This window comes from Perognathus longimembris, chromosome 28, assembly GCF_023159225.1.
Source record: "Perognathus longimembris pacificus isolate PPM17 chromosome 28, ASM2315922v1, whole genome shotgun sequence".
NCBI classification, from domain to species: domain Eukaryota; kingdom Metazoa; phylum Chordata; class Mammalia; order Rodentia; family Heteromyidae; genus Perognathus; species Perognathus longimembris.
Genome location: NC_063188.1, coordinates 87351739 through 87367129, shown reverse-complemented (window position 1 = coordinate 87367129; position 15391 = coordinate 87351739). Strand labels below are relative to the sequence as shown.

Genomic DNA, 15391 nt, shown 5'->3' with positions numbered 1-15391 from the left:
GTGTTTTTCTTTTTTCTTTTTGTTCTTTTATTTTTTAACTAAAGGAAGCAAGTATTCCTTATAAGTTGTCAGACAATAAATAAACACATTCTCTGGTAGTTATGTATTGCTGTGTGTATTAGTTACTTTTGAACCACTATGACCAAAATACGTGACAGAGCAACTTAAGGGAAGAAAATTATATTTTAACTCAAGGTTTCAGAACTTTCAATCCATGGTCAGTTGGCTCGTTTTGGGCCATGTGGTAAGGCAGAACATCATGGAAGCAGGTGCTTGTGGAGGAGGAGGCTGTTCATCTTATGGTATACAGGAAACAAAGAGACAGAAACATGAAGGAAGAAGAAGCCAGATATGTTCAGGGTGCTACCCTCAGTAGCCTACTTTCTTCTCATTAGGCCTCACTTCCTAAAGTTTCCAGAACTCCCTAAAATAATGCTACCACTTGGGAACCAAGGGTTCAAGATAGGAGCCAGTAAGAGGACATTTCATAATCAAACCATAACACTGTGTAATAAATCTCCCTAAGTTTAGCAGCTTTAGTAAAAACATACACTTTGTTTTTCAAATCTGCACTTTAGGCAGAGCTTGATTGGAACAACACAACTCTCCTCCTTTTGGTGCCGGGAATGTCAGCTAGGAATGATCCTAAAGACTATGAGCCAGTTAGACACTTACTTCTCTTTCTTTTTGTGGTCTTGAGGCCTATTCATGTGGTCACTGCAGGTTTCCTCTCCAATAGTGTGATAGCCACTGGATAGTTGGGTTCCTAATATAGCAACAGGCTTCCCTTATTAGCAAGCATCCTGACACCTGGGCAGAAGCTGCAAAATTTCCCATGATATAGTCTCAGAAGTTCCAGAATATAATTTGCATTCTATATTGTTAGCCAGTCAAGTTACTAAGGAGAGCCCAGATGAAACAAGTGAGGCATTAAACTTCATTTCTCAGAAGAATATTAAATAATTTGTTAAATTTTCTTCAATGTACCACAAGCTCACATTCACAAATGTTAAAACACTTACCTTAGAGATGACTTCTAGTATCACTCTGGTGTGTATTTTCTGAAAGTATAGATACCATTTTTCCATTTAAATGTGGGATAGATTCTGGTCTTGTTTTCTTGGGGTGTGGTAAGAGGTGGAGAAGAGCATGTACTGTGAATTTTATAGTTGAGAACTTTTGACTCTTCAAGTCCTCTTAGGACTTTGAATGACTGTGTTATAAATACAGGATGAGTGTTCGCAGGGGTCTTCATGGTGCTCTGAGTAGCTATAATTACATATATAATGTCATTTTGTATTCCCAGCTGCCCCTTCATATCTGTACAGCAGAAATACATACTTAGGCAAATCCAACTGATGATACTTTTATCTTCTTCTTTTGAGTGCAGAGAGGTTAGTTAACCTACCCAGGTCACTTAGCTAGCGATGGGAAAGCCCTGCTTCAAATCTTACTCAGCCTAATACAAAATCTATGCCCTGAACCTCTTCCGTTCATCATAATTTTACATATGATAAAAATGAAAGACTAGAAAGTCACTTGCCATGTTTCACTTCTCCGTGTTGTTGTAACTGGCCCAGAAACATGGGCATCTAAAATGATAATCTCTCATGAAGTGTGTATGGTGTTACCTATAACACCTGAATTTACTGTTGCTTTGCCTCATGGGAATTATTTCCACAGGCTTAATGCTTTGAGTAATGCAAGAGCATTGAGAGCATTACTGAGCAGTGATAATTGGGGAAAATCTTGCGGATTTTCTGCCATACTAAAAGATAAACTGAGAAAACTGGGATCTGGAATTTGAGACAATCATGTCAGGGTAGACTTTTGTATAAGTGCTACTTTCTGCCAATAAAATTATGAAAATGCTATCAGTGGAATGGTTCTGGAACAGGTTCTCGGCATTTTACCTTGATGTGATTTAACATTCACATGCTACTAGTCCCATCTAGACTGGTCATATTTCTACTGACAAGCTGTTGAGATCAGACACTTTGTGGGCTTTTATTAGCAAATGTGCAGTGTTCAGAGCATAGACTTTCTGCTTTGTATGGATTTCTCCAACTGTGTTTTTATTGCCTGCAGTATTTCTCTTCCCTGGACTCTTGCTCAAATCCATGCAGATCTGAGTAGAGTTCTCAGTGAGATTGAAATCTACAAAGGTAACAAACTCACCTGGAGCCTTCTGCAAATACGTTCTAGAAAAAAAACATCCACTGTGTCTAGATGTCTATAAATGATCTTGATCCATGAATGTCTGTTCTTGCTAAGATGGAATGAGTTTTGGTAGATATCTTGGCTTTAAAGGAAAAAACCTCATTTAGTGTAGAATACTGCAGTGGAAAAATTATTCCATTACTCACTAATCCTGCAACCTAACGTTTATTTGTTACAGCAGTCATTCAACAACCATGTTTTGACTCCTCAATTCCAGGTATTGCTTAGAAAATGGTGTGTGGATCTACTCTCTGGGAGCTTACCATTTAGGTATTTCATTGTCCCTTTCTCCTTTCCTCGCTTAGTCTCTTTCTACTACCCAATATTACAGAAGTTATCTCACTTATATTTCATTGTGAGATGATAAAATTAACTCTAAATTTTAATTATTATTTTATAGGTGATAATGGCTATTACAAGTTTATTATTTCAAATCAGGTTGTTCCTTATGTGTATGGTCTTTCAATCTCATTAATATGTCTAACTTTCCCTATGGAATTTATTTCATTGTGCAGCAATTATTTTTTGTTGTTGTAAGTATATCTTTGGCTTTTGTTTCCCTCTGTGTATACACCTTTGGTCTTCAGATTCCACATTGACTTTGCAAAGATTTTAAGATCTCCCCAACCCTAGATCTATTTTTATGTTATTTTCTCAAGTTGGGTTTCTATATTCATATCCACAAAAAATAGTGGGTTAGGTTTTTTTTTTTGGTCTATAGACGCCTTTTTAATTTACCTGATTGAGGCCCAAAAACACGACGAGAATTTCTATTGGACAGAATAATTCTGCACTCCTTTAATGTATAGGGTAGTTCTGAGTCTCCCACCTCTACGAAGGTTGAAGCTCCTAAGGGAACAGCATAATAGCAGAATTTAGTCACTAACATGGTTTTCATTTTCTCATTCTAACCTAGAACTTAAGCATTTTTCTGTTTTCCAAGTTGAGTTTACCTGAAAATTTTAAGGAAGGGCAGTATTTTATCCAGACTTTTCATGTGTTATAGAAGGAAACTTTTAGTTTTTAATATTTTAAAAACAGGCTTGGAGTATCTGTGCACACAATATTATATACATACCAGTCCTGGAGCTTTTACTCATGGCCTAGGCAGTGTCCCCAAGCTTTTTTGTTCATCATATTCAGTATAGTAGCTCATATTCACAAAGATGTTCCCATTCTGCAACGTTCCCCAGCTGGAATCTGTAGCTGCTGCTTATCATCTGTTTAAAGCATTTTGGTATTATGTATCAATCACTGGAAGACTGTAAAAGGAATGCATCCAAAATAAGACAGACTAGTGAATGGATAAGAGGACGAATATATAAAAAAGCAATTGGAACAAATATTCATTGTAGAATCTTGGTGTTGAATAGATAAGGGTTCACTGTAAAACTTGTTCACCTTTTCTGTGTGTTTAAAATAAAATTCATTTTCAAGGCAGAAAAGTTACACAAATTCCATTTGGGGACAGTTTGTGCTTGGAAGTATGAATCCATCCCTGACTGAACTTCCATCACTGACAAGTTTTTTGCTTGCTGCCTCTTGTCCCTTGGTGTCATCTGTCATCTTTAGGTTCATGTTATTTCTTTGAACCTTTAAGCCAAGTTTTCCCATCAAACCTGCTGTGTATTGGTGGTGGTAGGGCATTCACCTGTCCACTCTACCCTTCTAATAGAGTGATGGGTAACTTACAAAGTTACAACTGTTAAACCAATTTTTTGAAAGCTACCTGTAATTAGAAACACTTAAAAATTACTCTTGATTGTGCAACAGAGAAAAAAGCAGAGAATTTAAACTTGATATATTAGCAAACACTACTTAATCCTGCTTCCTTCCTTCCCTACTTTCTCCCCTGAATTTTATTGACTTTCTTATGACAGGGACTCTTGCCTCCCAAACTGTACTGTAAAAACAGAGAACACATACTCTGGGATAGATATTCATAGTTTATACTCACATTTAGCCAAATGCTCTCATTGTAGTATATGGGCCTATATGACAACACATGTCCTTCCCACCATTTCAATCTCCTTCCCATGCATTTCACATAGAAAGCCAAAGTACAGGTCAAGAGGAGCTACTAGGCAAACAGTCAAAAAATAAGGCTTCTGCCAAGTCACACCTGTGATTCTACCTACTCAGGGGGCTGAGATCTGAGAATCATGGTTTAAGGCCAGCCAGGGCAGAAAAACCCCTGCGATTTTTATCTCCAATTAGCCACCCAAAAGCTGGAAGTAGCATTGTGTCTCAAGTGGTAGATGGCTAACCATGAACAAAAAAGCTCCAGTAACCCAGGCCTTGAGTTGAAACCCCAGGACCAGCACAGGTTTGGGGAGGGGAGGTGGAGGCTTCCTTCTGATAGAAAATGACTTAAAGTGAAAACACTTACCTTTCCTTCTGACAGCCATATCTTAGAATTGTCACTGCCGCTGACTCCACTGAATCATCTCTCCCCTGAACAAATATATCAATGGTCTCTGAAGAGAGCCAGATTAAGGTCACATCTGACACCCCTGGCAGACAGCGATCTTGTTGAAACCTTGAAACTCCTCAATCAAAGGAAGATTGCTCTCACCCCACCTCCATCTCACCCTGCCTCCATCAGACCCCCCCAGCCCCGATTTCACTTTTTCTGCCTAATATTTAAATGAACCCTAATTGTAAGGAAGTGTGCTATTTCCCCTTCAACTGAGCTGAAGGAAATTAGATTGCCCTTCCCAGGCTTTCCTACCAAACAAAACCTGTTGGTCTATTGATTTTCACCATTTCTGTTCTTTTCCTTTTCTTATACCTTCACCATGTTTACTAGCTTGAAAATGCAATGTTGCAGCTGATATTCTTCCATTACTGTCTTAAAATGTTTGTGCAGGGTGATGAGACATAAATAAACAGACATGCATATAAAACTCGCAAGCAGAGGATTATGTGAACTAATTCCATAGCATAAAAATTATTTAAAACAACGTTTTTAGTTGCAATGGAGGACATCTGGGCTGAATCACTTTGTTTCTGTGTCCAGGCCAATTGGATTCATATGACAGCTACTGACTGTACACCTACAATGTTCCAGGCAGGGCTGTTTCTTGGACACTCAGGTTCTTGTGTGTATGGCTTTGTTTGGTCTATGTTGTTCAACAATCCCAGTGGACTTCAACATAAAGGTTAAAGCTTTGCTTATACGCACCCCAGCATTTCTTTCACCTCTGTTATTTCAATTAAAAATTGCTCAAACTGAACAACCCTGGAAAGATAGCAGGACCCACAGCAGTGAGCTTCAGCTCATGTTAGTTGCCAGATACCAACTCTTTAAAAGCCAAGTAGCACTTAGAAGTGCCAATGCAGGAGATGCCAGACTCTGAGAGAGATAAACATCTTTTGCCTCAAACCTGGATTTTGAAAAACTGCCTCCAGTTAGCCAGAAGGGTGGCATCCCTATGAATACATATTTCTGGCTTAATCAAGGCATATATGTTGTCCATTTCTGACAGCAGTTGACAGAGGCTGAGCCTGTGGCTTGGTATTTAAGCTTGAGATCTGAGAATGACAAGACTCCCAGGTAAGAAACTGAGTTTCCTCACTATTTTACCATCTTCTTTATTTGCTTACCCACTTGAGAATTTCTCCTCAAGAGCCAGGCAACAGTGTTTGGCTGCCAATTAAAACCAGAGAAATACATGAAATCCTTTCTTGAAGTCCCACCTTTTAACCCAACTCCACATGATTAAAATGAATTTGATAAAAATCTAATGCCCTTTGTTTTCTAGGTACACCAATCTGTGCACATTGGTTTGTGTTCTTGTGTGCATATGAATGTGTGTGAGGAGTGATTTTTCAAGATTCTAAAGGTGAAAGGGTAATTTGGCATAAAACATGAGGCACTGGTGATGAAATGCTGCTGTTTGTACTTGTCAGTTTTTGGTGTGTAACAAATCAAACCCCAAATTTAGTGGCTTTAAAGGAACAATGAAGAAGATTCTGTAGCGTCTGTGCTGAGCTAGCTCCCTTGGAACTATATATATGGTCTAGGATGGTCTAACTTAAATGTCTGGAGCTTTAGTGGAGATGGGTGGGCAGTTGTTTGCTGGGACACCTCTTTCCACGTAGTGACTCATCATTCTCCAAGGTTTGTTTATATGATAGTGGAAGTTTCCAGTGACAAGGAAGACAAGATCAGTGTGAAAGTATTTTTTTTATCAAGTTTCTACCATTTATATTTGCCAGTATCCCACTGAGCAAGAAAGCAAGTGAAGTGGCTAATCTTTTTTTTTTTTTTTTTTTTTTTTTGGCCAGTCCTGGGGCTTGGACTCAGGGCCTGAGCACTGTCCCTGGCTTCTTCTTGCTCAAGGCTAGCACTCTGCCACTTGAGCCACAGCGCCACTTCTGGCCATTTTCTGTATATGTGGTGCTGGGGAATCGAACCCAGGGCCTCATGTATACGAGGCAAGCACTCTTGCCACTAGGCCATATCCCCAGCCCTCAAGTGGCTAATCTTAGGTCTTCTATTTATCTATTTTTTTTTCTATCCCTGAGCTTCTTTTTGCTCAATGTTAGCACTCTACTATTTGAGCCACAGAGCCACTTCCAGCTTTTTTGGTTTATATGGTACTGAGGGATCGAACCCAGCCAGGGCTTTCATGCATGCTAGGCGAGCACTCTACCACTAAGCCACATTTCTAGCACTTACTTATCTATTTTTGCAATAAGCGCTTGTTAGGCTTAGGTGCCAAGCCAGGCTATGGCAGGTATAGAATACTGTATTGTTGACCATCGTAACACTCTCATGAAGATACCAATATTTTTGGCAATGGCTGTGGCTTGAAATTGGGACCACAAACTTGCTAGGCAAGTGTTTTATACCACTTGTGCCATGCCCCTACCCCATTTGCCTTAGCTATTTTTCATGAGGGGAGATAATCTCCTAATTCTTCTTGGAGTAGGCTTCAGACAATCCTCATGGTCTCCCATGTAGCTCAATGCATAGGCACACACCATCATGCCAGACTTACTAATTAAGATGGGGGTTTCGCCAACTTTCTTTTTCCAATTTTTTAAATTGTTCATCACCATTTTGCCTGGGCTGGCCTCGAACCACAATCCTGATATCCAGTTCCTAAATAGCTAGGATTACAGTCACAAGATGTTGTGCCTGCCCTAATTTTTGTTGAGACATATCCTTTCCACGTAGCTAGGCTAGACAATAACTTGCTATTTATCCCCCAGGGAAGCCTTGAACTCATGGTTCTCTTTCCCTCAGCCTCCTGAATGTATAACTATAGGCACAAACCACACTTGGCTTAACATGAGTTTTATAACTTTATTTTTGAAATAACACACATTTACAGGGGGATTTTTTTTCATTCTGATATTTCTATGCAGATACACCATATTTTGAACAAATTAGTTTATTCCATCATATGTGCATTCACTTCTCCCTTCTCTCTCTTGGCTTTGCAAACAATATTTTGTGGGTTTTATTATGCTTATGCTGCATGCATATATATCTATCATAACACTCTCATTAAAATACCAATGCAAGTATTAGTGTTTTGGCAATGACTGGGGTTTGAAATTAGGACCACACATTTGTTAAGCAAGTGCTTTATACTACTTGATCCATGCCTCTAACCCATTTTGTCTTATTTTTCTGTCTCTGTGTGTGAGAGAGAGTGAAAGAGAGGGGGTGAGATGTCCCTTTATCTTTTTCATCCTTTAATAGCCCACCCCTTTTGCTCTCTTCCTACTTGAAAACTAAATGATGGCACAACTTGTCAATAGTAATCATTATATCTTCCTTTACTCTTTTTTTCCTCTGTGATCTTTATTCCATAACCATTCCAGTATGCTAAGAAACCACAATGGCCCACCTTTCTGTAAGTAGCCCCATGCTATAGAATTGTGGACAGTGTGTGCAGTGTGTGTACTGGCCCTATGGAAACTGTGTGAAGGGAGTCAAGTATCACTGTTATGTAAGGGAGGAGGATTACTTTGCGAGGCCTAAGAAAATCACCAGAAAGCATTAAAAGTTAAGGGAACACCAGAGGTGATCTATTGCTACTTATTCATATTTCAAAACAACCCAGTCGCAATATATGAGAAAGAACTCCAAAATATTGTAAGCCTAGAGGAAGAGAAGTAGAATGCACACAAACCAATTTATTTGGAACTTTATAACAAAAAAGGTAGATTCTTGCATTTGGGGTCAGAAAATGTGAGCTTATAAAAAAGTGACTTCAGACAAAAGGAATGTACTCTGTTTATCTCATCAAAGAATCAGGAATAATCCTGGCACCTTGTTGTAAAGCATCACATACCACTCTAAAGCTTTGACTTATTTATAGTAATCTGGGAAACTATGTGAGAAAAACCAACCAGAGAACTCCATGACAATCATGGCAGTTATTACTAAAGATGGTTGCAATTGTGTCAGGCTGAATATATACAGAAATTATAGTGAAAGAGATTTAGGCCTTGAGAAAGGACATGGTTACATAATTAGTTGGTATTCTCATCCTAATTCCTAATGATACTGGTCTTGAGAGTTTTATGCTTATCATTGTACCTCCTTCTTACACATCTACCTTTTTAAACCTATACTTTTATTATCTTAAAGTAGTTATACAAATAAATGATTATTCCACAAATCAGTTTATAAGTACAATGCATACAGATAGATGTCATCCTTTTCATCACTCTCCCCCATCCTTCCAAACACTTCCCTTCAATTTACTTGAATTCCTAAGATATACATTGAATATTATGACAGATAACTGAAAAGTTCCCAAATGTTTGGAAGCTAAATCATTTCTAGAAAAGTTTAAGATCAAAATTAAGTTACCACAGAACTCTGAGACTATTTTGAACTAAATATTAACCAAAATACCACATGCCAAAATTTGTGAAATACCATTAACACAGTGCTTACAGATAGAAAGGGCCTGAATTTCCATCTTAAAAATCTAGCTGCTCAGGAGGCTGAGATAGGTTGGAAGACAGGCTGGGCAACAAAGTCTGTGAGAATCTTATTTCCAATTAGCCACAAAAAGAAAGCTGGGGGCTGGGGATATAGCCTAGTGGCAAGAGTGCCTGCCTCGGATACACGAGGCCCTAGGTTCGATTCCCCAGCACCACATATACAGAAAACGGCCAGAAGCGGCGCTGTGGCTCAAGTGGCAGAGTGCTAGCCTTGAGCGGGAAGAAGCCAGGGACAGTGCTCAGGCCCGGAGTCCAAGGCCCAGGACTGGCAAAAAAAAAAAAAAAAAAAAAAAAAAAAGAAAGCTGGAAGTGGAGCTGTGTAGTTCCAAGTGGTAGGTGGTTAGTCTTAAGCATCGATGCTCAGGGACAGCATCCAAGACCCTGGGTTCAAGCCCCAAGACCAACACACACACAAAAAAATCAATCAATAAATAAGAAGAAAAAAATGACAAGAGCAATGGCAGAAACCAGTATAAAGTAGAAAATAATAATACAAGAGGAAAAAATGCAGAACTTAAAATTGTGCCTTTAAATATTCAACAAAAAATTACCTTGCATCAAAAAAAAATCTTTCATCAGTCAGGAATATTCCTGATCAATTACCAATATTAAAGTCATTAAAACAATAGCATATCAAGCATTGGTAGCTCACACCTGTAATTTTGGCTACTCAAGAGGCTGAGATCTGAGGATCACGGTTCGAAGTCAGCCCAGTAGTTAAGTATGAGAGTCTTATCTCCTATTAGTGACCAAAAACCTGGAAATGGAGCTGTTGTTAAAATGATAGACAAAAGCTTAAGGACAGTGACCAAACTCTAAGTTCAAGCCCCAGGATAGGCACACAAAACCAAAACAAATAAAATACAGAAAACTGCAGAAATCAGTGAGAAGAAAATACGTGTATAATAGAGAAAAATCAGCAAAACTTAAAACTGTTCCTTTAAATCTCCAGCCAAAGATAAAATCATGCATCCAAGTCAGTAAATATTCCTGACCAATTACCAATATTAAGAACAGGAGGACAAATTGCTATAGCTTTTATAATAATTGAAACAGTATTAATCCAGGGATGGCTCACACTTGTAACCCTAGCTATTCAGAGGACTGAGATTTGAGGATACCAGTTCACCATGAGGTCAGTGAGACTCTTATTTCCATTTTATCACCAAGAAAGTCCAGGCCCTGAGTTTAAACCCCAGGACCAGCAAAATCCATAAACAAACAAAGAAACAACAAAAATAATATAATGCCAGAGCCAGGTGCTCACAGCTCATGTCTGTAATCCTAGTACTCAGGAAGCAGAGTTACAAGGATTACAGTTCAAAGGCAATCTGGGCAGCAAAGTCCATGAGGCTCTTCAACTAACCATCCAAAACTAAATTAATAAAGCTATGGTTCAAGTGGTAGAGTGCTGGCATTGAGCATAAAAGCTCAAGGACACTGTCCCAGCTCTGAGTTTATGTCTCAGGACCAGCACGAAAAATAATAAATAAAACAAAACAATGTCTCACACCTACAATCCTAGCTACTCAGGAGGCTGTTACCAGGATCAAAGTCCAAAGCCAGCCCAAGCAGGAAAGTCTGTGAGACTCCTACCTCCAATTAACAAAAACAAAGCAAAACAAAAATAAATCAGAATGCTAGTCTTGAACCAAAAAGCTCCGGCCCGAGCTCAAGACCCAGGACCAGCACTCACACAAATCAAACTGAGGAATACTGTGAATAACTTTATACAAATAAAGACAATATTTGAATGAAATGGGCAAATTCCTTAAAAAGCACAAATTATCTGGCTCTAAACACCTTGAATTTTGGACATTCCAGGTAGAATCGGGGCACGGTAACACGAAAGAGCCTGTCTTTACGGCGCTGTAAATAGAAGGTGTAATATCCTTCTATATAGCCTGATGTTGTACTGAATGTGGTACAGCCAATGTACTCATACTCCTCACCTGCGGTGAGAGTTGGAAGCTCACCCTCTATTCCAGGCCCTTGAAGAACTTCCATATTTCCATTAGCATTGGTTGCTCTCAAACAGCGACTGTACAAATGACAAACCTCATCAGGACGTGCATCACTTGACATTTCAACGTTGATCCGGTATGAGAAGAAATACTGCGGTGGGTTTATAGAGCTGAGTTCTGGCAGGAACGATGTAGAAACTGAAACTGTAATGTCACCTGTTGTTGCCACACACTCCGGATCCTGCATATATCTCAAAATTTGGTTTCTGATGACAGGGAATCTACCTGATACAACATTATTGACATAAGAAGTAAACCATTCAGTAAAAGAAGAACCCGTGATAAACATTTCAATATTAGAAGTGTGAGTCATTTGCTCTGAAGAATGGTAGAAAACTTCATTTTTGTTTCGGCCTTCTGCAGCTTCCACAGCTAGGTATTGACTCAAGCCAGTATGTACACAGAAAGTTAAAGGCAGACAGTATTTCAGTCCCCGTTTTGGCTGGAATCCTCCAGCAGCCACCAAAGCATCTAAAAAATCTTCAGAGCGCTGGTGATTTAACAGTTGGATACTTCCAAACAACCCAGGAACCACTAATTTTTGACCATTGTGGATACGGAATGAACACCGGTAATCATCCGGAAGCTTGCAACCAATCTGGGCCTCAATGGCATCAAGGTCTTCCTCACGAAGGCCATCCTTCAGAGACAAAACTATCAAAGGGCACCGGGCCCACAAATATTTCTTAAGATCATCCCAGGCCTTTTTAATGGCAGCATAATGTTCAATGTATCTTCCTACATCAGAATAAAAGTCTATGAAGAGAGATTTCCAGCACTCATTCTTCCGTACTTTCTCTTCCTCAGTTATCAACCAATACTTTGTACAGTACTTTCTCCACAGCAGATCATAACTTGCTATCTGATTAAATCGTCGATTGACAAGGCAACAATTGACAAGGTCTCCATAGTCCAAAAGAGAAAAGATGATAAGCAGGGGATCAGCCGGCAGCGACTCCAGGCTCACCATAGACGGCTCTCCCTCAACGATAAACTGGGGATCAGCAGGCAGCCACTCCGGGCTCTCCACAGACAGTTCTCCCTCAACGATAAACTGGGGATCAGCAAGTAGCCACTCCGGGCTCACCACAGGTGGCTCTCCCTCACCAATGAGCTGAGGATCCCCAGGCCGGGACTCCAGGCTCATCAGAGACGGCTGGCCCTCACAGATGAACTGGGCCTCCGCAGGAAGCCACTGTGGGTTCACCACAAATGGATCTCCCTCATGGATAAGCTGGGCATTGGCAGGCAGCAACGCCAGGCTCACCACAGATGGCTCTCCCTCATCGATAAGGTGGGGATCTGCAGGCAGCCACTCTGGGCTCACCACAAACGGATTTCCCTCACCGATAAGCTGGGGATCAGCAGGCCGCCATTCCGGGCTCGCCACAGATGGCTTTCCCTCACCGATAGGCTGGGGATCGGCAGGCAGTGCTTCCTCGGTCACCACAGAAGGCTCTCCCTCACCGATAAGCTGGGGACCCGTAGGCAGCCACTCCGGGCTCACCACAGACGGCTCTCTCTCAGCCATAAGCTGGGGATTGGCCGGCAGCCACCCCAGGCTCACCGCAGACGGCTCTCTCTCACCCAGCTGGGGATCGGCCGGCAGCCACTCCGGGCTCCCCACAGACGGCTCTCTCTCAGCCATAAGCTGGGGACCGGCCATAAGCCACTCCGGGCTCACTACAGACGGCTCTCTCTCACCCATAAGCTGGGGATTGGCAGGCAGCCCCGCCGGGCTCACCGCAGACGGCTCTCTCTCACCCATAAGCTGGGGATCGGCCGGCAGCCACTCCGGGCTCCCCACAGACGGCTCTCTCTCAGCCATAAGCTGGGGACCGGCCATACGCCACTCCGGGCTCACTACAGACGGCTCTCTCTCACCCATAAGCTGGGGATTGGCAGGCAGCCACGCCGGGCTCACCACAGACGGCTCTCTCGCAGCCATAAGCTGGGGATCGGCCGGCAGCCACTCCGGGCTCACCACAGACGGCTCTCTCTCAGCCATAAGCTGGGGATCGGCAGGCAGTGCTTCCTCGGTCACCACAGACGGCTCTCCCTCACCGATAAGCGGGGGATTGGCGGTCAGGGCTTCCTCGGTCACCACAGACAGCTTTCCCTTAGTGGTCGCCATCTTGTCGAGCTCGACAAAGCGTGGTTGTGTGCAAAGCCTGCTGGGTATATTTTGTATGGCCCTGCCCCCATTTGACGTCATTGCGTCGGGCTCCTCCTCTATTGCCACCATCTTACGTAGGTTGGTCCGATCTGATGTTTGCTGCTTGGTTGTCATCTTAGTTGGCTTCTTGCAGCATTATCCTATGTCTGCTATCTTGTATGGCTCTCAAAACTTATCTTGCCTGACCCTGTCCCCATGGCCACCATCTAGTCTTACCTGGTATTCCCAGATCTTACCTTGCCTGGCTCCGCCCCCATGTCCGCCATCTTACCTAGCCCTGCCCTCATGAAAGCCATCTTGCCTACCTGGCGCCGCCCCCAAAAGCTACCATCTTGTCTAGTCCAGCCTTCATAGCTCTCTTCCCTGGCTCCACCCCATGGCCGCCATCTTGTTTAGCCCCACCCTCATGGAAGCCATCTTGCCTGGGTGGCCACTCCCCTATGGCCATTATCTTGTCTAGCTCTGCCTCACAGCTATTGTGCCTGCCTCCGCCCCCAGGACTGCCATCTTGTCTAGCCCGGCCCTCCCAGGTATTTTGCTTGACCCCGCCCCCAGGACTTCCATATTGCCTTGCCCGGCCCTCCCAGCTATTTTGCCTGGATGCTTCCCCGTGGCCTCCATCTTGACTAGCCCTGTTCTCATGGTTGTCATCAAGGATGGCCCTCATAGCTGTCTTACCCATTCCCGACTCCATGACCAACTTCTTGTCTAGCCCTGCTGTCTTGGCTACCGTCTAGTCTTACCTAGCATTCCCAGCTCTTACCTTGCCTGGCTCTGACCCCATGTCCGTCATCTTACCTAGACCTACCCTCATGAAAGCCATCTTGCCTACCTGGCGCCGCCCCCCAAAGCTACCATCTTGTCTAGTCCAGCCCTCACAGCTCTCTTGCCTGGCTCCATCCTATGGCCGCCATCTTGTTTAGCCCCACCCTCATGGAAGCCATCTTGCCTGGATGGCCACTCCCCTTTAGCCATTGTCTTGTCTAGCTCTGCCTCACAGCTATTGTGCCTGGCCCCGCCCCTAGGACTGCCATCTTGTCTAGCCGGGCCCTCCCAGGTATTTTGCTTGACCCCGCCCCCAGGACTTCCATATTTCCTAGCCCGGCCCGCCCAGCTATTTTGCCTGGACGCTTCCCCGTGGCCTCCATCTTGACTAGCCCTGCTCTCATGGCTGTCATCTTATCGAGCATGGCCCTCAGAGCTGTCTTACCGGTTCCCGACCCCATGACCACCTTCTTGTCTAGCCCTGTTCTCTTGGCTGTCATCGTGTCTAACTTGGTCCTTACATATATCTTGCCCAGCCCCGACCCCTTGGCCGCCATCTTCTCTGGCTTGGCCCTCACAGCTCTCTTGCCTGGCCCCTTCCCCATGGCCATCATCTTGTCTAACCTGGCCCTCACAACTATCTTTCATAGTCCAGCATCCATGGCTGCCATTTTTTTTTTTTTTTTGGCCAGTCCTGGGCCTGGACTCAGGGCCTGAGCACTGTCCCTGGCTTCTTTTTGCTCAAGGCTAGCACTCTGCCACTTGAGCCACAGCGCCACTTCTGGCCATTTTCTGTATATGTGGTGCTGGGGAATCGAACCCAGGGCCTCATGTATATGAGGCAGGCACTCTTGCCACTAGGCCATATCCCCAGCCCCATGGCTGCCATCTTCTTTATCCACGCCCTCATGGAAATCATGTTGCCTGAATGGCTTCTCCCCATGGCTGTCATCCTATTTAGCCCTGCCCTTGTGGAAACCATCTTGCCTGCATGGCTGCTACTCATTGTCCACCTTCTTGCCTAACTCCGGCCTCACAGCTATCTTGCCTAGCCCTGCCTCCATGGCTGCCATCATGTGTATTCTGCCCTTGCAGCTATCTTGCCTGACTGAATACAATCTGGTCTTCTGTCCTGACCTCTGGCTAGAACTCAGAGCGCAGGTTTCTACCTGTGATGATGACCAGTATGATGAATGGAATCCATTCTATTTTGTCTTGTACATGAGTGAAGAAA

At 43.0% G+C, this 15391-nt stretch overlaps 1 protein-coding gene across 1 annotated transcript; it reads right to left on the bottom strand.

Annotated features, from left to right (window-relative positions):
• Positions 1-10977: 10977 nt before the first annotated feature.
• Positions 10978-14828, bottom strand: LOC125343177 (F-box only protein 3-like). The gene is made up of 2 exons (XM_048335443.1): positions 14814-14828; positions 10978-12198 (listed from the first exon to the last, which is right to left on the bottom strand). The coding sequence occupies exons 1-2, from the start codon at positions 14826-14828 to the stop codon at positions 10978-10980; spliced, it is 1236 nt and encodes a 411-aa protein (XP_048191400.1).
• Positions 14829-15391: the final 563 nt, after the last annotated feature.